The 26,752-nt window shown below is 39.8% G+C and overlaps 1 protein-coding gene across 6 annotated transcripts in view; it reads right to left on the bottom strand.

Moving 5' to 3' along the window:
- LOC148072125 (LIM and calponin homology domains-containing protein 1-like) overlaps positions 1–26,752 on the bottom strand; it is a 71,851-nt gene that overhangs the window by 19,367 nt on the left and 25,732 nt on the right. For 5 of the 6 annotated variants that reach the window (XR_015712783.1, XM_087798410.1, XM_087798411.1 and 2 more), the window contains exons 2-7: positions 21,191–21,261; positions 19,450–19,519; positions 13,989–14,095; positions 9,877–9,907; positions 5,481–5,591; positions 3,564–3,762 (exon numbers count right to left, since the gene is read on the bottom strand). Coding sequence is in view for 5 of the 6 variants with exons in the window: in XM_087798410.1 (XP_087654536.1) it covers positions 3,564–3,762; positions 5,481–5,591; positions 9,877–9,907; positions 13,989–14,095; positions 19,450–19,519; positions 21,191–21,261 (589 nt within the window). In the remaining variant the exon portion in view is untranslated. Of the gene's footprint in view, positions 1–3,563; positions 3,763–5,480; positions 5,592–8,556; positions 8,715–9,876; positions 9,908–13,988; positions 14,096–19,449; positions 19,520–21,190; positions 21,262–26,752 lie in introns of those variants that run through there. The other variant, XM_087798414.1, reaches the window with a different exon arrangement.

Here is a 26,752-nt window from a genome sequence, read left to right as displayed (position 1 = left end):
TTAATCGAGTACCGAGCTACTTGATTGAACTTTCAGCCAATCATGCAACACGCACATGATCATGTGACGACTGCAAAGCAACGGTATTTTCTGGTGCATTTATACCAACATTTTAACATTACATTTAAAAGGCTAGTAATTAAAACAAATTTAATTTAATTTTTTTTAATTATAGAAATTAAAAAATCAAACTCTATCTGTAAACTATTTTATTCATAAATTAAATTATTTAGAACCAACCAATTCAACCTTTTAATGTAGAAATTGTAGAATTTAATTATTTAAAACAAAAACAACTTGATTAAAAAAAACAACATTTGAAATGTTAAATTCAACAAATATTCTGAAGACACAGATTTACTTCTGGCATATGTCAATATAAATGAAATCTTCTTTCGGGAAAACATCTTCCGTGTCTGTATATGATCCACAGAGTCTATGAAAATGTTTTTCACTCGTCTTCCTCCCACCATAACCCTCCAGCTGCAGCTTTGACACACGTGTGATCTGCTGGAAACTCAACACTTCTAATTTCACTGTGGTCTGCGAGGCTGACGGATCAAGGCTCCGAGAGACTCCCCGTGTTCAACGCTTCAATTACCAGCCGGTCCAGCGTCAATTGGAAACATGAGGGCGCGTCCGGGTGGATCAGCCCTGAGAGGCGACACATGTGGGAGCACTGAAGGAACCTTCATCGCGGGTCATCCTCCTCCTCGCCGACGAGCTCTCATGACACCAGCAGATCAAACACTGAGATGGCGGCGACATCTGGACCTGACAGAACCTTCGTCTGACTTTAAAGCCGCCTTTTTAAAATCAAATAAACGAGAGCTTCTGTTTACGGTGAAGCCACTTTGTTCAACAGTTATAGGACGAGAGAGTGACTGAAGATTAACAAGGATAAACTTTTTTAACTACGGATGAGAACTTTTTACGACGGCGACTTGAAGCTGGTTCATAACTTCTGGTTTCATTTTCAAGCAGCAGATGTTTACTTTGAGACGGAGCTCTCCATTTGTAACTGAACCCTGATGCTAAGATGAGAACTGATCTGCAGTAGTACCACCATGTGTGTGTTGCAAGGATCTGGCGAAATGTATATTCATATACAGTGACAACAAGATATATTGTTATACTATAGTAACAAGGATATATTTGTAGTATTGTCGAGTACTTGACTCAGGTGAATTTAGAGACCACATGACTCCTGACATACTTGTTTTGAAACCAAAATATGTCCAAAACATCAGCATTAAGCGCTTTGTGACCCTGGTCTAGAAAGGCGCTATATAAATAGAGATTATTATTATTATTATTATTATGCAGAGGACATAATGGCTGCTGCCATCTAGCGACCTGAGGTTTAAATGCAACACAAAAATGAACAAACACTGTGAATATTTGTGTTAATTGTAAAATAAAGAATTTACAGACCACATGCCTCTTGACAAAGTCGTAACTGCTTTCATTTGTTTTGAAACTAAAATATGTCCAAACATCAGCTTTTAAAGCCGCTGGAGTCGACTGTATCCTCTCATCCTCAGTCATCATCTGGATCTCACAGGATGTCATAGATTCGTTAGCTGCGGAGGACGTAACGACCGCTGCCATCTAGCGGCCGGACGTTTCAATCGCAACAAACACTGTGAATATTTACGTGTTTATCGTAAAAACGTATCAATATGTTTTGTTACACTATTAGTACAACGATGGCATCAGCTTTAACATAATGAGTTAATAATTACATCCTTATCAGGAAGTGATTACTCGTGCTAATTTTAGCTTATGCTAATGTTAGCTTATAGCTTTGGTTTTCTTCTCCTTCAACTATATTCCACCCACGAACACAACAGATACTCATCATCTGTTCCATGTGTTCAATCCTTTTTTTCATCTGCATCAACTTTTATGGCTAAATTGGGACATTTAAGGCCTTTATCGATATGTATTTCCTTCTTTACCAAACATATTTCTTTACTTCAACACCAATATTACTCTTATTGTTGACGTCCATAATCTCTGTACTTTATATTTTCTTAAAGATTGGCATCTTTATCTGTAACAATAATAACATGGATATTAATGAACATTGATTTGAAGCCAACTATCCTGGGGACACATAAATGTCTTGGCAGGCTTGGGTTTTGAAAATATTTAAAGAGGTATCAGAGTCAATAGTCTGGTTCTTGATCTTGTGTTCCATAATCAGGAGAACATCTAAACACCACACATGTTGCCTTGAGCCAGAAATGAACCGACAACCTTCTACGTGTGTGTTGACTTTCTCAGGCCACATCAATGAAGCTCTAGATCAGAGTCGACTTCTTTTAATCCTAATTCTATTGTCTTAGTCTCAACACAAGACTTCAACTCCCTCTGGATGAAGGTCAACACCACCATCATCATCATCATCATCACTGAGTTACAGTCGCTGACAGATCCGTCAAACAGCGGATCAGAAATCTCAGTCAACAAACAGTGAGGAACGAGCCTCTCCGGCTGTCACTCAACTTGTCGACACACAAAGACTCGTGTTAGCGTCTCTTCACTGAATCACGTACCAGGAATTCACGTGTCGGAGAAGCGTCGACTCCATGTTTCAAATAAATAGATGATCAATAGAATCACTCGCAGTGGTGATGAATATCATGAAGCTTTTGAGTGAGTAATTATTTGTAAAGCGCTTTTTCTCTGACCAGAGTCACACACGACAAAACAATACACGGTTAAATACATGCTTTAAAAGGCCAAGACAAAAATATGTTTCTATATATCGTTCATACTGAATTGGCCGCAAACTTAATTTGACGTTTTTTTCACAAGAATTCAATATTTTAAATCCACTGTTGAAAATGCAAGGTAATGACGTTTGGAAGAACACCTACCCCACCTTTAAGTTATAGATTAGTAACAGTAAAAGTTAAATTATTAAAACTGTAAAAATATAACCAATATGATGCGAATGTTGTGGTGGAAAAATATCAATAAATGAGATTAAAAAGGCAGAATTCTAATTTTTGGACAAAACTTGAACAGAAAAGTAAAAAAATAATGTATTGTTTTTTTTTCAAGTTGGTAAGTTTAGTGTAATTTGACATTTATTGCATTTCCTTGCTTGGAAACAGCCTTTCGGAATGTTGCACCTTAAAGACTGTTATCTCTGTGAACAAAAATAAGTAGATTTGGATGCATTTAAATAACAATTTTAATACATTTCTTCGTCCAACTTTAAGTGTTTATCACTCATGGGCCATTAAAGATTAGTTGCTGGGCTCTGATTGGCTCCAGGGTCGGGACTGTGACACATTTAGGGCCTCACGATCTGAGCTACTTTTTTCATCAAACTCAAATGACCTTCTGGTTCCTGACAGAACCTGCAGACCTGAGATCAGCTCTGGGCGTCGACCAGAACAACAGCTCCTCACAATGAGACTCATTTATCTGAGAGAAGAATCTGCTGCCCTAAACTTATGTGAACAAAGACGTCAGTGTTGGATGACTTCCTCTCAGCTTGAGTGTGAGGGGTGGGGGGGGGGGGGTTCACATCGAGCAGTTATTCCTACCATCGCTGCTGCCCCGGGTCACTGGGACGTCCGGCGACGGGGTCTGTTGCGAGCGCGAGCCGAAGGAGTCCAGGCTGTCGAGCGAGTCCTCGCGGCAGTGCCGTGGCGGGGAGAGGGAGCCGCTGCGCTCAGAGTCCCAGCAGTCCACGTAGCCGCTGTCCCGGATGCTGCGTTTCGGACTCTCTGCCTCCCCGACCTCCTGGAGGACGAGACGGAGAGACTTGGTGCTGATGCAAGAGCTGAGCCAGAAGACAGAAGTCATTTCTGACGGTGTTTCTTTCCTCTTTACGTCAACCTTATTGGACAGAATTCTTAAAGTCGGAACTGGAATATAAGTGGCATTTTTGGGGTACATTTATTTGATAAAATCCAACACCAAGAACAGACATAACATCTTGAAAGGCAATTTAAAATAAAAATAGAATAGAGGCAACAACAGGCTGAATAATTGTACGGTATGTTACGTTACATGACACAACTGAGAACGTGCCTGGTATGTTAACATAACATATTAAGAGTTATTCAGATAACTATAGCATAAATAACTAAAGAAGTTTACCAAACCATCCGTGTAACTCCAAATAACTAAAATCCAATGAAATCTTCATCCTCTGTGTCAACAATTCCGCAAACTCCGGAGGTAGAAGATGCGGCGCTTCCTCTTCTACGTCGAAATTATCAACACAGGCCTAGAGCGCCCTCTTGCGGTTGATGTGAAAATAACATGTGAAATGATATACCGGGTAATAATGTGTTAATAATTTCACACATAAGTCGCTCCAGAGTATAACTCGCACCCCCGGCCAAACTATGAAAAAAACTGCGACTTATAGTCCGGAAAATACGGTACGACAAAACTAATATCTCTAATAACTAATATCTGTTGCTACACACTTACCGGAAATGACTCGACAGTTTCTTCTTCTACTACTTTTTAACACTGATCGTAACCAGCTGTCGGAACTCTATCGCCGACACTTGACAGCTTTTTTCGCCAATTTAAACAAGTTATTAAGTCGTGTTTCATTTTGTTGTTACTGTTGTTGTGTCGTTTTGTGGTAAAATTTGTGTTCTCTTGAGATAGTCACACCCGAAGACGTGTCGTCTGTGACTTAGCTTCAGTTTAGCGTCATCTACGTCACTAAGATGGCGGTCGTTGAGGGTGGAAAGTGTTCATCGATCCACACTCAGTTTTCTGGCCATTTGAGTGCTTGTTGTGCACTACATTTTCGCACACTGCTCGATGAAACGCACTCAAAATATTAAGTGTAAGTGCAGAAGTTCGCTATTTGGGACACACCCCAGGCCCATGATATGGTTCCCATGTCCTCCCAAACATCCTTAAAAAGGTTCCGAAGCCTCCACAACTGGCGTCTCCTCGTGTGGAGGATCAGGCTCTAGTTTGAGTCTCTTCCGAACGACTCTCCTGATCACTAAGATAAAGTCCAGACAGACTTTTTTCAGACACTTGTATACACCATCTGGTTCAACGATGGTGACCACGGATGAGAGCAGGAACATAGATGGACCAGTAGATGGATAAATTTGTCTTTTGGCTCAGCTCTTTTTACACTCATCTTTGATGACACAGAGACCTCATGACTGAGGATGTCAAGATCCACCTGCTCACTCGTGAACAAGACCCCAAGATACTTGAACTTCTCCACCAAGACTGTTGACTCTCTCTCCTCCGTCTCTACAGCAGATTTACATGCCAGCAGCTAATTGGATGTGTGTGGAAAAGCACTTCCTGTCCTGGGAATGATTTCCTGCTGCTGACCTTGGTGCTGTTCAAGTGCCAGAAGAGAAACAGCTGATGGTGCTTCTTCTACAGATACAAGTTCTGTTGCCTCTTCAACAAGAATGTTTAAGACGTGTGTGTGTGTGTGTGTGTGTGTGTGTGTGTGTGTGTGGTACCTTTCGCATCTGTGACAGCAGCACGTCAAACTCTTTCAGGTCCAGTGTGGGCCCGCTGTAGGAGGTGCATCCGTTGGCAGCTCGACCCAGCCAGTAGATGGTGATCAGAACCTGAGAGAAAGACGCGTAAATAAAACAAGTTTGTTTTTTTAATTATTATTTGTACCAACAAAAAAAAACTCTTTTAAAAACAATTTGGACTCTGAGCTTTAAGTGATTTAAAAGTTATAAAGTTAGGAAAGTTGTATTAATCATTTGTGAATAAAATAAAATGCAAAATATTTCTGACATATTTAGGGGTGTATTTAAAAAAGAAAACCCGCTTTTTTTTCTTTTTTTTTTATAGTTTCCCCCAATACTGTATCAAAATGCAGCACTTTATCAATAATAAAAACACTTCCTTTTTTGGAATTCAATTCATATTTTATTTTTATCATAGTTCTTTTATGGTTTATATTTAAACAAAATGTGTATAAAATACAACAATTATAATTCTTTTTAAATTGACATTGAACATGCAAATGTTCCCAGAGTTTGTTTATTTTTTTGTTGCAATTATACTATCATCAACTAGATGGCAGCAGTCGTTACGTTCGCCGCAGCTACAAGAACATTGAAATCCTGCGAGATCTTGCAAATGACTGAGGACGAGAGGATACCGTTGACTCCAGCAGCTGATGTTTGAACGTATTTTAGTTTAAAAACAAATGAAAGCAGTTACGACTTCGTCATGTGGTCTGTAAATTCTGCAACACCAGAGTCAAGTACTCGACAATACTACAAAAACTGTTACTACAGTATCACAATATATCGTATCGTTGTCCCTGTACCGTGACATGTATCATATCACCAGATTCTTGCCAATACACACTACTTATTACATTACCAGTATTCCCAGTTAAAGGTAAAGAAGGAGAATTGTTTCTTTTTTTTTTACAAAACTAATAAATGATTTAAAGAGTGTTTACATCTCCGTTCCTCTTCAGCAGAAAGATAAATAGTTGTTTTTTTCTGTGTAACTGCTTTCACTCCCACTACTCACAAACTCCCCGACCTTCCTCGAAGGTCAAGCACAAGACGCAGCCTCCAGAGGTCACCGTTCCGACCTTCGACCCGGACCACAGCGTTGCGTCATCTTCAGCGAGATGTTCTGGAGCAGCGCGGACGACTATATTTACCTCGTCTCCTCCGGGACGACTTTGATAAGGAAGCTCAGCGAAGGCTTAATGTGTTTATTTCAGTCGACCCGTCAGCGCCGACGCTCGGCTGCCAAGACAGATGAGCGGAGACTCGGAGTCGACTAAAGCAGGAGAACGAGTTGAATTAAAATCAACCAGCAAAAATTAAAAATGAGTATTTTAAACATTTTTTTTAAGTTCTGTCAGTAATAGTTTTGGGTGTAATTGTGTGTTTGAGATTAAGATTTTGCAGAAACTAAAATAATCTGACCTCCTTGGCAGAGGTACGTTTTCTCAGAGTTCAGTTAAACACATGATGCTACTTTTAAATGAAGACAAAATGAAGCTTCCTTCGCTTTGTGTGAGTCTGCATGTGTAGTTTGTGTCTCTCTGCGAGTCCTTCAGACTGATCTAGAATCTCAACCGTTCATCAACTTCACCGGCAGTCGCTCTGTTTGTACTGCGAGAGAAGAAACACCCGAGGAGACCCAACGTTGACATGCCGTGATTTCAAAGGTCGTGTGAAAGAAATACATCACGGGCGTCTCCATGGCGACGACACACTGGCCACGGTCCAGTTTTAATTGTCTTCAAATGACGACACACTTTGTCACTCAGCTCCGGCTACAGTTGTGTAACAACTACTGTCAAAAATAATAGGACAAATTAAGTCCTAAAGCTTTCACAAGGTGTATTTTAAGTTGAAGTAGTAGTGTTTTATGAAAAGCTTGACGGGAAAGTCAAAGTTTTTTTGTTTCTACAAATCGCTTTTATAGTTTTAATGACTTCATGAGTCAATTCAAGACACAAACCTTCACCTTCATCAGGCCTTTATCTCACTTCCCTTTATCAGGAAGAAGCTCTTCAACAAAGTCTCTGGAGATGATTGAGCTTTTCAAGGGAAATCTAATTTAATCACGTCGTCGTCCTGAGCTGACGATTGATTTAACAGAAGCAAGTCTTATCACTCGGTTCCTTTTCATCTGATACAAGTACTTTTGTGAGTGAATTAAACTACAAAACACATCATTTTTTTTGTTCCAAAATAAAAGCTATATTATTATATTTAGGTTAGTTTAGGTAGAACTTTATTGATCGTGATTGAATTGTTTTTTTCCAATTATCCACAGCAAATAAAGCAATTTTTCATAAAAAATAATCAAAATAAAATAAGAACAAAGAGAAAGAACAAGATGATACAATCTAAGTCTAAAGATAAAGAACATAGATCAAAGAAAAATAACAAAGATAAAGGATACAAAGATTAACATAGAACACATTTACGACACAGTCCAACTTTTTAACCTGTTACCATGGTAACCGGCTGTGTCTGGGATGTTCTGTTAGGATTATTTTGGGGCAAACTTGTGTGCAAGAGGGGCTTTGCCAGGTGAGTTCAGAGATGCTGAGAATCACAGAGAAACAACAAAAATCCATGAATTCTTTTCAATCTCTTAAGGTCAGAACCGGTGCCAGGATGGTACCAAGTAAGTTTCTCACTGGACTCTCCACACTTGCGATCGCTTTCAATCAGTGAGACGCACGAGTGTGTGACGTCACGGTTCACCCGCCACAGTGTTTTTTCTGCATAGTTGCCTCTGAGCAATTGGGTGAGTTTCATCGGTGACACCGATAGAACAATGGGCAGAACTGGGTCAGCACCAGTTGCTATGACCGCAATCGTATCGATCCCAAAAAAAAAAAAAAAAATGACACATGCCTTGCGGAGGAATCTACACACGAGATTGATCCGAAGCTCAAACGTTTTTTTTGTGAGTGACAGGCGTCTAAACCAGGTCTGATGTCACGCGTTTGGAAATACCTGTTATGAAGTTCAAACAGTCACCGCTTTGTTTTCACGCACACAACCAGCCACACACACATGAATAAAAACTCACAGGTTCCCAATGCTCAAAGGCACTTGTGCAGCAAAGCGTCAAACCCGAGCTCCTGTCATCCTGCAGACCCGGTCCAGGTACATCCACATGCTAGTCCGGCTGCTTTTCTAGGTCACTAGATTTGCATGGAGCGCCTGCTAACGTGCGGCGGCTTCACTGCCTGCGACTGAATGAGTGAGCAGAAGCCAGCGACTCACACACACGGACAGCATCACACACACACACACACACTCACAGAGAGAGAGAGAGAGCATTAGAGCGAGGGGGGCTGAGACTGCAGAGGGGGCCGGACCTCTTGTAAAGCAGCATTATTCTGCTGAAGCTGTGGCGGGCTGCAGGACGGCCAGAGAGTGATTCATATTCAAACACTGCAGCTTCTGGTTTTCGTCTACAGTCTTGTCCTGTTGTGCACAAACTCATGACCAACTATTAACAAGACATAAAGGGGTGTATTAGCAAGAATCTTGAGAAACCATAGTATCACGATACAGGGGCAACGATACGCAATACTACAATACTGTAGGAACCAGGATATATTTGTAGTATTGTTCGAGTACTTTACAGACCGCATGACTCTTGACGAAGTCGTAACTGCTTTCATTTGTTTTCAAACCAAAATATGTCCAAACATCGGCTTTAAAAGCTGCTCGAGTCGACCGTATCCTCTCGTCCTCAGTTATGGACAGGATCTCGAGGGATTCCATTGTTCCTTAACCTAAGGAGGACGTAATGACTTTTGCCATCTAGATGCCCCAAGTTTAATTGTAACACAAAATGATACTGACGTTTGAATGTTGTAAAATATATATATATATATATATATATATATATATATATATATATATATATATATATTTATATATATATATATAAAAACGATTTTTTTTTTGTTATTTTTTATTCTTTGTTTAAATATAAACCATAAGAGAACTATGATAAAAAAATATATATAAATACATTTAAAAATATGATAAGGTACTTCGAATCTATCACCATATCATGAAAGAAACAAGTCACAAAATGAACAAAGAGTATCAATATATTCTTACACCACTTACTATTAACACATTTCTGGACTTATTTCTGGACAATTTATTCTGTCCCATTTCATGAGTTCATTAAATATTAGTTTATACTTTTATTAGTTTTCATAATAATAGCAAATACAGATATGGTCTGTACTTGTGTGACTTGAGTGTTAAAGCTGTCATTCGTGTTGCTGCAGGACTGACGCCCGACACACAAATTGAAACATGGAGAAATAATAACAGTCGGATCAGCAACGTGTATTTAAGCAAATCATCCGGAGGCTTGACTTACATTCTTCAGCTTCCGGCTGGAGTCACTTGCCCTGCGGAGAGAGAGAAGGGGAGAGAGAGAGAGAGAGAGAGAGAGAGAGAGAGGGAGAGAGAGAGAGGTAGAGGGAGGTACAGGGAGAGAGAGGTGAGATTAAACGACAGAAAAACATCGTAAAGTGATACATGCGTCTGCCAGAGAGATTATGAAACATTTCTGAAACGACTCTCAGCTAAAAAAAAGGTTGCACAGGTCTAATGTCAGTGGAGAGTCAAAATGGTGGATTTATCATTATCTAATGTGAAAGGTAAAAAAAAGAAAAACATTCTCATATTAAGACATTCTATCTTTTATTTTCTTATCATCTTGTTTTTACTTCCTGTTTTGGCTTCTCTTTAAATTATAACTTTTACCTGACTAGTCAAGGAAGAGACTGTCTTTCCGAAATCTGGTTATTTTGATGTCGTTAACATCAATTGTTGCAGTGCATTATGGGGCTTGTTTTCTGTGCCTGTTGTGATTCAGTTTCTCCTCATGCTGACAACGTTTCTACAAACACATTTTAGGTCCTGACCAAATCTTGCCGCCAGACTGTCGTCTCAAAATGAATTGTTCATGTTACCATTGTGACCTATAACGGTCTTAAGATAAGCTAAGGAACGATTTATAAATACTGATAAGATAATTCATTTAAAAAAATAGCTGCCAGTGTTGAAGGTCGACGAACTCAGAGATATTTAAGGTGAATTCAACCTCCATGAATGTCAACATCGTACTTCCTGTTTCAGAAACTTTGGTAAACATACATTTAGAAAAACTAGCTAAAAAACTGTGGCCCCTTGTGTGACGCCCCTGATATAAAGCATCATAGATGCTGAGGCTGAATTGAATTCCTCTGCAGGAAAAAACTTTTATGAGTTGTTTTGCTGGGTTTGGGTCGGTGTGGAACCTGTCGAGCCTTTATGAGTAAACACTTGTGCAAACTTCCTGTCCCCACGTTACTAGAATAACACTCTGGAAGTTACATAAGTGAGAAACAATGACTCCAATGTTGATGACAGCTCTGGCAGGAAGAACTTGTTCATGGTGTTTTTTTACGTAAAGACGTATTTCCAGTGTCACGAAAACTGTTGTGACAGTGGTGCTGATATTTGTTACCATGACGACTCCAGTTCTTATACTTAAACTGTAGAAGCTGGATTTAAAATAGATTTTTGGTGAATTTTACTTATTGAAAATCTATAACACAGACATGGTTGACACGATCAATGCCGCCGATTATTAAGAGACACAAACTCTTTCTGCACCTGAACTCACCGTCGCACACACACACAAATAAGCAACACAAACATGATCAAAAAATAAACATAAAGAAATAAACAAAACACACACATAAACAAAAACAAAACAAACAAAATTAAACAAGACAAACAAAACGCCTCAAATACAAACGAACAAAAATCAACAAACACTGGATAACACAAAACACACAAAAACGAAACAAACAAGACACTAAACAAACACAAAAAACTACACTTTAACAAACACAAAAAAACTACACTTTAACAACCCCAACAAACAAAACGGACAAAAACAAAACAAACAAGACAAAAACAAATAAAAAATACTAAAAAAACAAAACAAAAACACACAAAAATCAACAAACTATGAATAACACAACACACATAAGCAAAAAAGAAATAAACAAAATTAAACAAGACAAACAAAACGGCTCAAATACAAACAAACAAAAATCAACAAACAATGGATAACACAAAACACACAAAAACGAAATAAACAAAAACACAGAAAATCAAGCAAACAAGACACACATAAACAAAACAAACAAGACACTAAACAAACACAAAAAATACACTTTAACAAACACAAAAAAACTACACTATAACAACCCCAACAAACAAAACGGACAAAAACAAAACATACAAAATAAAAACAAACAAGACAAAAACAAATAAAAAATACTAAAAAAACAAAACAAACCGAAAACACACAAAAATCAACAAACTATGAATAACACACATAAGCAAAAAAGAAATAAACAAAAAAACAGAAAATCAAACAAACAAGACACTACACAAACACAAACAAAAAAGGCTCAAAAACAAAACCCCCCAACAAACAAAATACACACATAAACAAAATCAAACATACAAAAGCAAACAAACAAGACACTAAACAAACAAACAAAAAAAGCCTAAAAAAATTAAAACACACTAACAACCCCAACAAATAAAACAGACACATACACATAAACAAAACATTTGATAGTCAAAGCGAAAGAGCCTGAATTTAAATGAATATTAGAGGATGACTTGCATTTTTCACCTAAAATCTAAACTCTTCATCACTGTGTGTGTGTGTGAGTGTGTCACTGTATAACTGTTGTGAGTTCAACTGATTCATGAGTTTTCAGGTGAGTTCAGGTGCAGAGTGACTCTCATATGATTTCATGTACCATCCAAAGTGTTGCTCTTCTGTTTATGTCAGAACTGGTTCCATTAGTCACTAAATATCCTTGAACTGCCTCATGAAACATCAGAGAGAAAATGTACTCAATGATACTCAAATTTTGACCACATGTTGAACCTGAAACTTCAGATGGAAAAACAAACGACCAGTGAGTCAACCTGCCACTCAAGCCTGCCATCAATCAAGAGCGTGATGTCAGCTAATCCCGAGCTAAGAGGATGTAAACATTCTCCACATGTCAGAGCTTCCTGCGCTCCCTGACAGGAACCGGTCGAGCGGTCGGACGACACCTCGCTCGGCTCATCGCATCGACTAAACAACGACGAGCGTCGCCCGTTGTTACCAAGGCAACGCTCGCTGATGTGAACAGAGAAGCTTTTGTTCGACTCCAACTTCCACTGATTGTGACAACTTGTGTTGGCAGGGAACAGGACGAACCAGCCACGATCAGTGATGGAGACAAGAATCAAAGCTAATTCCATTTAAAAACTAATTTAGAAATGAATGTCATTATATAAATACAATTTCAGATTATATTAATGTTTTTTTTTTTTTCTTAAGCTCCTTTCCTTCTACACGAGAATAACAGTTATTGGAAGTCTCTGTACAGTAATATCTGTTCCTTATCTTATCTTAAACATCTTTAGAGGTTACATTTGTCTACTTCTCATGACACACAAAGATAGGTACGTCACTTAAAAAAAAAAATTCAATGGCAGCCACTGGAAGTTCAACTACCAACCTTAGCGCTCATGTTGATCTACTAAGAGAAGAAGGAAGCTAATAAAACCTTCATACACATAAACAAACAAACACAATCAAACAAGACAAACAAAACGACAATTGAACAAATATCACAAAAATCAACAAACAATGGATAACACAAAACACACACAAACAAAACGCCTCAAATACAAACAAACTAAAATCACAAAAAAACAAAACAAGTGATAACACAAAACACACACAAACTAAAAAAGCTTCAATAACCAGAAATCCACACTAAAAACTCCAACAAACAAAGGACACACACAAACAAAACATACAAAACCAAACCAATAAGACACTTAAGAAACACATACAAAAAGGCCTAAAAAAATAAACACTTTAACAACCCCAACACACAAAACAGACACCTAAACAAAAAAAATACAAAATAAAAACAATCAAAATCATCCTCAAAAACAAAAAAACACACAAAAATCAACAGGAAGGAAGCTAATAAATCCTTCACTTCATCACTATACTAATAAGATTGAGTCACAATATCTTCAACAACTGACAGCGTGAAGATATAGAATGGTTGACATTTTTTATTGAAATATAATTGTTTAATCATTTAGTTATTTTTATTAATTATTAAATTTAATATTTTGTACATTGAATGGTTTAATTCGCATCATTTGATTAAATAATTCAATTTTAAAATGAATTTATTATTAATGTTTATTATTTTAATTCCAACTACTCATAATGTAATGATCTAAATACAATATTTCTTTTTCTGTAGTATTTTAAATTCAATATAAAAATGTAAACCCTAAATTCACTCATTCAATATTGTGACAGCACTGATCTACTTCCACATGAAACACCTTCTACAAAGTCGTTTTTGCAAACAAAGCCGCCGATCAGGGGAGTCTTACCTGGCTGTGGGGCGCGAGGACGTGTCCTGCAGGTCTCCGGGGTCGAACAGCTGCGAGCCCTTCAGTCCAAACTCCTCACAGCCTCGCAGGAACACACTCAGGTTGTCCTGGACACACACACACACACACACACACACACACACACACACACACACACACACACACACACACACACACACACACACACACAGCAACATCATTGTGGTGCCGGCAGGTGTTTCTAACTCACTCGAGCTGACAGATTTATGAATCTACACTCGGAGAAAGTGCCTCGTGAAGGTGAAGAAAGCAGTATTTGTTTCTGATCCGAGTAAACATGGCTGGACGTGGAAGTTACCTGGACGCACACGTGACGCCGGGAAGACTCTCAGCTTTGTTCCCTGCTTTCCCTTCTCCTCGGTCACTCTCTCTGTCGCGCTTTGTTGGCCCGGGTTGAAATGTGAGCCGAGCTCTGCCGCTGTTCCCAGGTTCCCTCGGTCTTTGTGTATCTCAGGGTGTCACCGCTTCCTCTCCTGATTGTCGCTCTTTATCTCCGTCTCAGCTGCACTCTTGGCTTCGCTCCGAGTTAAACTTCCCTGGTTTGTAACCGATCTGACGGAGCAGATATAGCTGACGCGCACTTTTGTCTCCCTGCGCGGACGTGTACGGTACAAGTGCAGTATTGCATTATAATGCGTTTACTGTAGTTACAAGTATATACTTGCAGTATTGTCGAGTACTTGACTCTGGTGTTGCAGAATCTACAGACCACATGACGAAGTTGTAACTGTTTTCATTTGTTTTGAAACCAAAATATGTCCAAACATCAACTTTAAAAGCTGCTGGAGTCGACTGTATCCTCTTGTCCTCAGTCATCGCCAACGACGTAATGACTGCTACCATCTAGAGGCCGGAACATGAGGCTTCACGATGCTTCATTAACCCTTGTTGTGCTGATAAACTGAGGAATCATTGAAATCTGGATTTAACCAATATATACTTGCTAACAATGCAATAAAATAAAATATAAACGACTCTTTGGCTAATCCAAGACTAAGAGGACTGAAATCGTCTCTCCTGGGTCTGCCCCAGGCCTCCTCCCACTGACACCTGAACTCTCTCCTCTTGGCGGGAACCTTGGGGGACTACCCTAAGTCTCTCCTGAAAGTCTTCCCTAATATAGAGAATCTTGTATCCGTGATCTCGTTCTTAACCCTTGTGTTAGCTCTGGGTCAAGGTGTGTTTACATTTATGGAAGCCAGGAAGGTCCATCAACTTGATCCAGAGATAACACAAATGATATCACAAACACATTTGTTTTTGGGCTTTCGGTTCACCTTGACCCTGAGATAACACAAGGGATACAACAAATACATTTGTTTTCAGGCCTTCGGGTCACCTTGACTCTGAGATAACACAAGGGATACCACTAACACATTTGTTTTCGGGCCTTCGAGTCACCTTGACCCTGACATAACACAAGGGATACCACAAACACATTTGTTTTCGGGTCACTTCGACCCTGAGATAACGCTAGGGATACCATAAACAATTTGTTTTCGGGCCTTCGGGTCACCTTGACCCTGAGATAACACAAGGGATACCACAATCAATTTGTTTTTGGGCCTTCGGGTCACCTTGACCCTGAGATAACACAAGGGATACCACAATCAATTTGTTTTCGGGCCTTCGGGTCACCTTGACCCTGAGATAACACAAGGGTTAAATCCATTTAAAGCTGCAGGTCGTCAGCGAACACCACAACTTTACACAGATTGGTTAAAAATGATGTCGCAATTCTTATTTTGAACATTCTTAAAAACTAATATTGCTGATGTCGGCAAATAAAAGTAGTGCGAGACTATCCAGACTCTGTTGCAGCTCGTGTGTGAAAGCGACTCTGGCTATTTGAAGGTCACAGCCACAGGAAACTGGGCGTGGACCACAAAAGATTCGACCGACGGCCCGAGCGTGTTTTCAGAAGGATCGGCCGAGTTCAGGGTCCCGTCAGGGTTTATATCTCGTATCCTCTTGTCGAGCGTCTTCATGAATCCACGTGTGTGCGAGAAAACACACAACAATCTTAACGACGACAACCTGTCGCTGCGACTCTCCTGACGCCACCGTCGGGATCCGAGGCGACAACAGCGACCCGTTCAGTCGTCTCACAAGCGGCACGAACCCCTCAGAGGCTGGTTTTCCCATCAGCCCCCCCGACACAGGAAGAGGAAGGGGGAGTCGCCTGTGTTTTATTACGATGTTCAGATAACAGCGTGTGTTTGTGTGCTTCTCACCTCCGTAATAACACACAGGAGGAGGAGAAAAACCTGAAAAACCACACGAAACCAGGAATTATGAAAGTGTCGAGGCAGCTCTGGTGGAGGTTCTCACATGATCTGTCAGCGTGACTTCGACGACACAACGTTTCAATTAACGTTTGTCTCTTGTTCTGTTTCTGTCAAAGTTTTGTAAACCTGGACATACGATGCGTATCACGATACAGGAGCAACGATACGATCAGCTTTAAAAGCTACTGGAGTCGACAGTATCCTCTCATCCTCAGTCATCACAGAATTTAATTCTTGACCTTTAAAGTATATACTTTATTGAATATTGTTTTGATAGTTTAAGCGCTTTGTGACCCTGGTCTGGAAAAGCGCTATATAAATAAAAATTACTTACTTACTTTAGCTGCAAAGCACATGATGACTGCTGCCATCTAGTGGCTGAAAGTTTCATTGTATTTACAAAAATTGGGACTATTAACATTATTTATTTATTTTGAAACACATTTAATTAAAATACAAATCAAATAAAAGTACTAAGACAAAAATAACATGCGTTCTTAAAGCCATACAATTTATAGTCATTTTTAAAAATTAAATATTGATTCAGTACTTTTGAAGATCGATGCAAAATATTGCAATATTCAAATTAAAATAAAAAGCCAACGCAGCAATAAATATCAAAAGCTGCTGCAGTATCGTCTTTATTTTTCCTGCGATAATTCAGTGTATTAATATTTTTCTCGCACCGCTTATGATTTCCATGTTATGTTGTCGTAAGTGGGGAAAAAAAATCCACACCGTTTATGAAGTAATGAGCGAAACAAAAGTCCCTCTAATAGCTGAAATGTGAGACGTAACCATGGAAACACGCGGTCAATCCAGTCCAATCGTTCATAAAGTGGAAGAATCTAGTCGACACACATCATCTGCGAGGCATTATATAAATAACTTCCACTCCATGTTTTATTTACGAAGGTGCCGACGACGTATAACAAGACCTTCAAAGAAAGTTTGAAGTCCAGGCTCGTGAAAGCTTCTCTTCACCGCAGTGAGAGCTGCCAGTGTTGCCTGAAGAGCTGCCGTGTTCACGACGGCCTGAGGTGAGACTTAAAAAAAAACGCTCCTGACAATGTCAAATATTCAGAGCGGAGCCGAGACGAGAAAATATTTATCCCAGCTTCAGGGTTTACTTTTCATTTCCTTCCAGCGACTGGAGTCGGCCTCCGTCGACGGGCCCCCTGACCACTGCGGACCATCGTCTAAACTCCACATCAGCCGATTCCTGCTCGTGAAGTCGTCGTTAAAACGCTCCGAACGGGTTTCACTGCCTGGCTGACTGACAGGTGCTGTGAGCGCTGAAACCGAGACTCCGCTGCTGCCTGTCACATGATCAGGTTGAGTCGTTGGTTGTGGCCCCCGAGGGCCCGTTCAGCTGTATACACAATCAAACACAAACATCACTGAGGTCACCTGAAATATGAGGCTGATCAGGTGCAGGAACCTGCTCTTGATCCAGATCAAGCTGAGACGTCTGGATCTAAACTATGATTTATGTGTGTTTTAGTGTGTGTGTCTTTAAATTTCAGACGTGGGAATAATATTCATGTGGGCATATCTCTGTGTTTTTGTGTGTGTCTATACAGAGGTCCCTCACCATATCATCATTCACCTTCCATGGTCTGTTATTTTTGCACAGGGTACTGCATATTTAACTATATTATATTGTATTAAGCTGCTGTCAAGACCTGCAAGGCTCCTTGTAATTTTTCACACTTTTACGAACAAGTGATTTATCTGAAAACAGCAGCTTCTACACACTGTTCTATTAAGTGACTGGTCGCTCAAATACTCTACTTAAGTTCTTCGTCAAGGTTGCTTTGTCAAAAGTGATCGGCAGCTTTGATTGGTTGGCTGGGCGGCAAAGCATTATGAGAGCTTTTCAGGGCACCGTTACTGAGAAGGTTTTTGAGGTGGATGGCACATTGAATGTAATGTTGATTTTACAAATTAAAATAAACGATGTTAATTTAAAAAAGTGAAAAATTTAACGATCACTACTACGTGGATTTTGTTTAAAGGGGGAGGTTTTATAACGTAACCCCTGTTATAAACAAGTATGTAAGTAAGTAATATTTATTTATATAGCGCTTTTCGAGACCAGGGTCACAAAGCGCTTAAACAATCAAAACAATACTCAAAAAAGTACATACTTTAAAGATCAAGATAATACTGAGAACAACACAGGAGTTCGAGAAATTCAAGGAAAAGCCTGAACAAATAGAAACGTCTTAAGGTGTTTCTTAAAGGAGTCAGTAGGTCATCAAACACAGAGGGAGAGAAGATCGTTCCAAAGCTTAGGAGCAACAGCCTGAAAAGATTTCTCTCCTCTGGTCCTGAACCGTGTTCAGGAACCATAAGTAGATTCTGATCCACAGACCTCAGAGCCCGAGCTGGGGTGTAAGGCTGGATCAGATCAGTGATGTAAGGAGGAACAAGACAACCACTGTACAGTATTTTTGTGTATGTACTGCAGATTTCTTCCCATAATTAATGTTTTTGTATATATTGTGTTATGGTTGTGTTTTTGTGTTTTTAGGATACAGGTCTGTCAGATTTTCTTTTAATATTTCATAAACCTCTGACTGTATCTCTGCAAGCACATGTGTCGTTGTCTTGTTGTGTGTTGTTATTTTATTAGATAAAGGGAAACCTAACTCTCTTGACTCACTCAAGTCTTCCTCTCCAAGATGCAGTAAGTTCCTCATCATGACCATGTTTTGAACTTATTACTTTATAAACTTCTCCATCGTCTGAAATCCCTGCGAACGAGAGGTTACGAGAGCGGAGTCCATTATGACGTAATAATGGCTTCACTCCTACTCCATCCAGCTGTAATCACGCCCGCTTTGTTTATACAACGAGTGGATTGATGATGCGCGGTGACAAACCTCGGTACTTGATCAATCACAGCAGAGTGGGCGTGGTTATAGTAAACAAGATTTCATCTCCAGAAAAGTGTTTTCAGTGGGCGGGGCTTAAGATAATTTTCTAATGTCAATATTTAAATGAAAGAGTTTTGAAAACAGAAACTGATGATACAATAGAGTCCATCATCTATTTAAGACACACTTAAATCAACACTTTAGTTTAAGATCGTGGCGACACCAGGGCAGTGAAACCAGTCAGTTGCTCACCAGGCCAGCGATGGGAGTCGTCAGTCGGTTGATTTTCTTCACCAGTCCGGGTCTGATGCAGCTCAGCAGCCTGTCACGTGACAAAAGAGAAAGATATGTTTGGACCAGAGACACACTGAGATCTAAGACATCATCAACAGAGCCCAGAGTTCACAGGAGGATCTGAACTGCAGAGCTCCTCATCACCCACTGTGACCTCCTCCTTCATCTCACACCCACTCGCACAAATCACTCTCAGATCTGTCTTTCCTCCTCTCACTGATGATGTTGATGTTCCAGCAGGAACTGGTGATCCAGTGATATCAGTGATGCGGGTTTTTTTTTCTCCCAGAATAACTGGAGTGGAGGAGGTTCGGCTGCAGTGTGGAGGAGTGAGAACATTCCCACTCACGGACTCCACGCCGAAGCCTGATCACAAAACACGCTGGATGTTGATCAAAGGTGTCGTCGGTTCTGTGTTTTTCGGATCCGTCGCTCCGGAACCCCCGGGTCACGGGGGGGAATGTTGTGTTCACAACAGCGTCAACGCCGCGATCGCCCTAACTCGACTCGACGCCCCAGGAATGTGGACGACACAGAGTTCAAGTGTGTGTTTTCGAAAACCTCGTCTTAACACCTCGACCGGTAACGAGGCCGTCGACGGGTCGTGAAGCCGGCAGGCGTCGGCGAGAAGAAAAACAGCTTCTTCTCGTCACATCAGAGGGAAAACTGCTCGTTATCGCCGTCTGTGCCACTGAGCAGCCGAGAGAAACTACAGGCTCGACTTGTTGGGAAACAATCCACTGCCAGGGATGGAACACAAAAATGTATAAACAAATCAATCCAGCTGTCAGGATCTTAACCCAGATGAACTTCATCATTTAGATGTGACGTAAAAAAAAAAGTCATAATCTAAAAACGAAGTGTGCTAATGGCCACAATTCGAAAAGGCTTTTCTTTGAGTTGATCATTTGAGCGAATGAAATGAATCGCTCAAGAGTCAAACATTGAGAATTTCAAGGTCACGCCAGCGTCCTCAAGTCCAGGATAAGAATCAACTCCTCAAAGTCTTAGACCATTGTCCTCATCCTGAAAAGGGTTGAGAGTTTTGTCCCGGCTGTGTACCGGTGTACATGATGGTTCTAATGGTAAATTCTTGAGTCATGGCGAGGAAAAGAGCTGAGCCAGAAGCCAAAACTTTTTGCAGGGACTTAAGACTCTATAAAGTTATATGCCCTGCCTGAAATATCGGCGAAAGAGAGGTTACCAGAGCGAAATCCTCAAGTCCAGCTGTAATCAGGCCCCGCTTTGTTTATACAATGAGTCATTTTGAGGTGGACACTTCCTGGATGGATGACGCACGGTGACAAGCCTTGATAGACAGCAAAGTGGGTGTGGTTATGGTAAACAAGATGTCATCTCCAGAAAAAGTTTAAAAATAATTCAGTGGGCGGGGCTTAAGATCATCTTCTAATGTAATGTTCTCTAAGATAGAGAAGCTCCAGGAAAGACAGTTGAGACTCTAGGAGAAGTGAATTATTCAGCTGGGAAGAGTCCATGGGGCGGACCCATGTTCCCACTATTTCCTTCCAATGCTGGGTTGATGATGCGCGGTGACAAACCTCGATACTTGACCATCATCATAAATGACTGTTCTTTTTAAACTAATTGAGTAACAAGAAAAAATAAAAATCGAAATCGATGACAATCCTTGTGTTGCTTCTAATGAGGTTCATGTTCTGATCTAGTAACAAATACTCACTCGCACAGCAGGATCCCGTTCTCCAGACCTCCTCGGAAGTTCTTGTCACCAAAACATCGTCCCGTCACGGCCTGCGGAGGAAGATGGAGAAGTCAACGATCGGCTCTGAGCTCGAACGGTCATGTCTGTCAACCCACAGGTTCACCTCGCAGAAGGCGAAGCTGAAGCGTCCACACATCAAGTGCCGCTCCGGTCCGCGGCACTAAACGCTAACAAGCTTGACTTAAGCCGCAATCTCCCGGGAGAAGCGAGCGCTAATGTGTTGTGACAGGGGATTTAACGAGCGAGGACGAGTGCTTCGGACGACAACCGTGGAGCGAAGTTGTCAAAGACCAGATGTCTCGGATACGCTTGATTGTGGAGTCGTAGAAGATCAACATCCATTTAAAACGGAAAATGTTCTTTATATCATCGACTTTGAATCATTTTAAGGTTTGTCAAGCACAGTGAGCAGTTGTAAGCATAAATGTTGGGTATTGGTAATAATCTGGCGACACGACACGTATCACGACACAGGGTGAACAATACAATATATTGCGTTATATCACAATACTGTAGCAACAAGGATATATTTGCAGTATTGTCAAATACTACAAGTTGACTCTGGTGTTGCAGAATTTACAGACCACATGAATATTGACGAAGTCGTAACTGATTTCATTTGTTTTGAAACCGAAATATGAACAAATATCAGACTGTATCCTCTCATCCTCAGTCATCGAACTGGATCTTGTAGGATAACCTTGTTTCTTTAGTCGGGGAAGGCGTAATGACTAGTGGCCGGAAGTTTAATTGCAACACAAAAATGTAACAAACGCTGTTATCTATTGAATTAATCAAACTTTTATACACGATATACACCATTTTTTCTAAATATAAACCATAAAAAGATTATGATAAAAATAAAATATGACCTCTAAGCCAAACATTTTTTAAATATTATTATTATCAATATTAAATATACGTATATATATATATTTTTAATTGATACATTTCTCTTCCAAATATTGCGTTATATAGTGTAGGTTTAATTGTATAAATATTTTCCTACACCCCTAGTGGTCAATCAATCAAGGAGATGTGTCCGAATGGTTATAAAAGTTGCAGAAAACTAAATTTGCAGCAAAGAAGTCGCTGAGATGGTTTTCGTCAGGATGTTTTCCAGGCTTGAGTGCAGAAGAGGAAACATCTCTTCCCACAGACCTGGAAACGCCTCAGGATCTTTCTGTCATCATCAACAGGGAAAGTCCCCGACAACGAAGTCACACAAACACCAAACAACACTTTAAAAAATCACTTTCTCTTCTCACTTCCTTCACTCGTCTCGCAACAGAAACTCCACAGAGTCGAAGTGGAGACTCGACATCCCTGAGCACCTGCAGCTCAACAACCATGAGCAGACAAACTCTCGACCTCCTCAGACGTTCACGGTTACACTTGATTTAGCAGCGAAAGAATCGTACGCCACACGTAAGAATAAAAGCCTCACAGTCGCCTAAACAATCACAAGATTTAATTTCCAGAAGTTTTCTTTTTACAGTTATTTGTGCAGCTGCTGGAGGAGGACAAGAAGGACGTAGACCCGCCTGGTTCTGTCCGGACACACCGTGAAGGAATGAGCTGATCTAGAACCGTCTAAAGACTTTTACACCTGACTCACAACAAACGTGATCTTCTGACCAGATGGTGAAGAGTCTACAGTCGTCAATCACATTATTCTTGTGGATTTATTTTGTCCGATAACCATCGATTTTGGTATTTATTTAAGTACATTTACAACTTTATTGACACTACAAAATCATAGAAGTCATGTTTGTGAAGGTCCAGCTGATTGGAACAGCCACACAACAAGTTACAAAATTAGCCAATGGGCTGCTTTCTTTTAAAAAAAAAAGGCCCGTCCATTGATTCCGATCTCTAGAAGATGAAATCATGTGTCAAGAACATGGAGGGATATGTTGGAATAATGTTGCATCATCAGTGATGTAAAGTGACGATGTCTACGTGATGATGTCACACACCGCAAACACAAATGTCTTTATTAAAAGTCAATATTGACAAAGAGACTAGATCTTTATCACTCGGATCATTTTCCAAGCATCCGTCCATCTGCCACTGAACCTTGTTTGACTAAAATAACCCATAAATCGTAACCGTACAATGCAATATAAACATTCAAGTGACTGACAGGGATTACCAAACAAATATGTCTTAATTATAAAAAAGAAAACTGTTGATATGTATCGATTACTCGTACGTTTGTGTCATGGGACACGGTTCAGCCAATAATCGCATCGCTTTGAGGTGAAAGTCACAGTGGATCTTTTTGCAAATGTAAATGTTTGGTGTTGGTACAAAGAGTCTTAAGTTGAAGATTCGTTCAGTCGTAAAACTTTTTTTTTTTAAAGATGCTAAAGTTTGTGGCGTGTGACGCCATCAAAGCAGGAAGTGCCTGGACTGTAATAGTTGCCCATAACGAAATGGTACTTACAACGGATTTGCGTTAATTCTTAATTCAAGGCGGCCAAAATAAAAGTGTGTAGCGCCACAACCACTTTTCGTGCGAGTTTGCGGTTTGTTTTGAATCAGGGTCGTCGTTACACAAAACATAATCAAGCTGCCCGTATATGTAGCATCGATGTAGCATGTAGCATGTAGCATTCATTTCTCCTCATAATAGACAGAATGCAATTAATTTACTATTAATTAATTATTCAACGAAATAAATTCAAATATGTTCCACTAAAAAAGACAATCCTACTCTACCTCCAAGTTACAAAGAGTTTCATGGGTTTCCAAAGTACTTTACTGCTAATTTAAGATCAATTTTAGACTGATTTTCTTACAGGATAAGACGGATTTGGTTTGTGAATAAAACATTTCAGACTTAATTTCTCTTCTCTACATTGTCTGAGCTCCATCACCACGGCCTCAGACTCGCAGGACCGACACCATCAGCGGCTGAAACCTTCACAAGAAACAGAAGCGTCTCATCATCAGAGAGAGTTCCAGCAGGAATCTGACCTACAGTCAGCCTGGAATGTTATTGTTCTCCTCTGCTGTGGATTTGTCAATGGAGGAGACAAGAACCACCGACACGATGCAAAGGATTATGGGAGAAGAGCCGGACACACATGCAGATTTGTGCCACCGTCAGACCTCCCGCTGCCGGACGGCTACTAACTTTGGCTGACCGCAGTCACCGCGGAGCTTCATCCGTCCATTCTGTGGCTGGAAAGTTCTGCCGGACCAAACGGTGGTTCTGTATCAAAGTGAGGAATGTGTTGCTGTTGTTGTTTGCAGTGGAATGTTGCCACTATTGTGCTCCAAACAATTCGATAATGCTGAGCCGCCCGTTCCTCTCTCCACTTCCTTTCCAGCAGACTCATGCACAGCAGATCCTGGATCAGCCTCACGAGATGTTCCGATGTCTCAGGAACCGGCATTTGTCAGGTGGCGTATTTTCAAAATGGAACAAATATGATTTGAGTGGTTTTTAATTTTGTTGAAAAACGATGCAGCTGCATCCATGAGTTCACTGAGAGGGAGTGTGGAGTGAATTGAGGAGTTCGAAAGTGAGTCTGAAAGGGATTTTATTTGAGTTGTAAGACTAGTTGTTTGGTCAAAACCATCATAAATAAATATTAGTTTCAGTTCAGGAATGTTTAAAGTTCTACCAGAGCAGCAAAAAACACCTGGGGCCTGATGCACAAAGAAGTTTGTGTATTTTATACTAAAAACTGTCGTACAGTCAAATCCAGAAAATGGTGCACATACAAAATGTTTCAGATGAATGAATCTCCGCGTGCACACAAATAAAACCACTTTTCCTTTGTACATCCCGATGTATATATTAACGTAGAGTTAATCGCAGCCTTGTTCGTCCCTTTCCACGACCTTATTTAGATATTTTAATAATGTTTAAATGGGCCAAAGTGATTTTTATCTCCGCAATCAGAAAAAATGAATTTAAACTTGAATAACAGTTTATATTTGTTAATTTAAAACATTTCTGACAGTAAATAAGGACGTGCGCCACCTACAAATGTGTCGGGAAGTGCGGCCTTTTTAACGCTCTTTTCGTTATTGATACATAAGTACTTTGACGTGGAAAAGTATGTTTTTTGAGCATACGACCCTTTAGTACCGGCCCCAAAAGTGAAAGTTTGTTCTTGTAAATACTCCAAACTGTTTAAATCCAGCATCTCAGTTGTACCAATGATAACATCTAGTTGAAGTGAGAAATTGGAGATTTAGTTATTTTGGATCACTTATAAATCATAATTATAATAAATAAAAAGTATAATAAACCAATTTTGTCCCTCTTTGCTATATTTTGTCTTCCAAGTCGAACGATCAACTTAATAAAATGCAATTTATCTTGGCAAAAAAACAAAACATTAAATTAAAACACATTCGTTTTTCATAAAACAAGTTCTTCAGACATGAAATCGAGCATTTAACACACGTTCATAAGGGAGTTCATATGATTTGTAGAGTAACATGAAGGAAAAGAGTCACTGAAGCTGAATTTAGAGTCACACGAATGTTGAGAAGAACCGAGAGAAACCGATCTGGCACCGAAGAGGGTCGACAGCTGCCAAGTTCCCTCCATAAATATTTGAAATGTTCGTCTCTTAATTAAAATCGGGATTTGTTGGATCACAAAAGTTGAAAGTTCGAGATGAGAATGCTCTGATAATGGGGTCCAGGAGTGCGAGGGGTCCCCCGCACACAGTCGAAAGGTTCATCCAGGGGTCGAGGGTTTGAGCCCACGATCGATCATCCTGCTCTTTTCACTGCTGCCACCTCACCAGGACGCTCTTTTGTGCGGCCGTCGTTTGTCCGCCGCGCCGACGGGACGACTGAAGGAAAGAGTCCAAACACAACTTGTTCTTGTGTAATGAGCCACTTTTAAACAACACAACTGTCGCACTCATGTCCAGCTGCCGGACAGTTGCCAGTGATGATCACGAGGTGAAGCTACAGACGCGGTGAAGACCGTGTTCTTATGCAAGTAAATCAGTGACAGAATATTGAGTTAAATTATCATTTAAGTTGAAACTTTGAATAGTTTTATTCAAATGTTGTTAATTTAATAGTGCCAACATTTTTTTATTGTATTAAAAAGGCTACAGTCTTGCATTTTAATTTTTTTTGATAAATTATTATTATTTATTTATTTTATTAGAAAAAAAATGCAACTTTTAAACACACAATAAAGCAAATTAAACCTTTTTTTTTCGAGAGAAGCTATTAAATTAAATTATTAAAATATATATTAATGCTACAAAAAAAATCTAAAATATTAAAATAAATTCAATAAAATGAAAAACATAGTTAGTACTATTATTATTAATATTGGACTCAAATCAAAGTCTGAGCTGCAAAGTCCTCCAGATGGTTTGTCTCAAACTCAAAGTAGATTCAAGTTCTGTACTATATCGATAAAACATTTTTTTTTTTTTTAAATCGTAGTTATTTTTAAGCTTAAGTTGCTATAAATTGTGTGTTCATTATAGTACAATTTTTTTATTTACTATAAATACGCAAATATTTAAT

The sequence above is a fragment of the Callionymus lyra genome, chromosome 9 (assembly GCF_982586985.1).
Source record: "Callionymus lyra chromosome 9, fCalLyr1.hap1.1, whole genome shotgun sequence".
Classification (NCBI taxonomy): Eukaryota; Metazoa; Chordata; class Actinopteri; order Syngnathiformes; family Callionymidae; genus Callionymus; species Callionymus lyra.
This window is presented reverse-complemented; position numbering and strand designations above follow the sequence as displayed.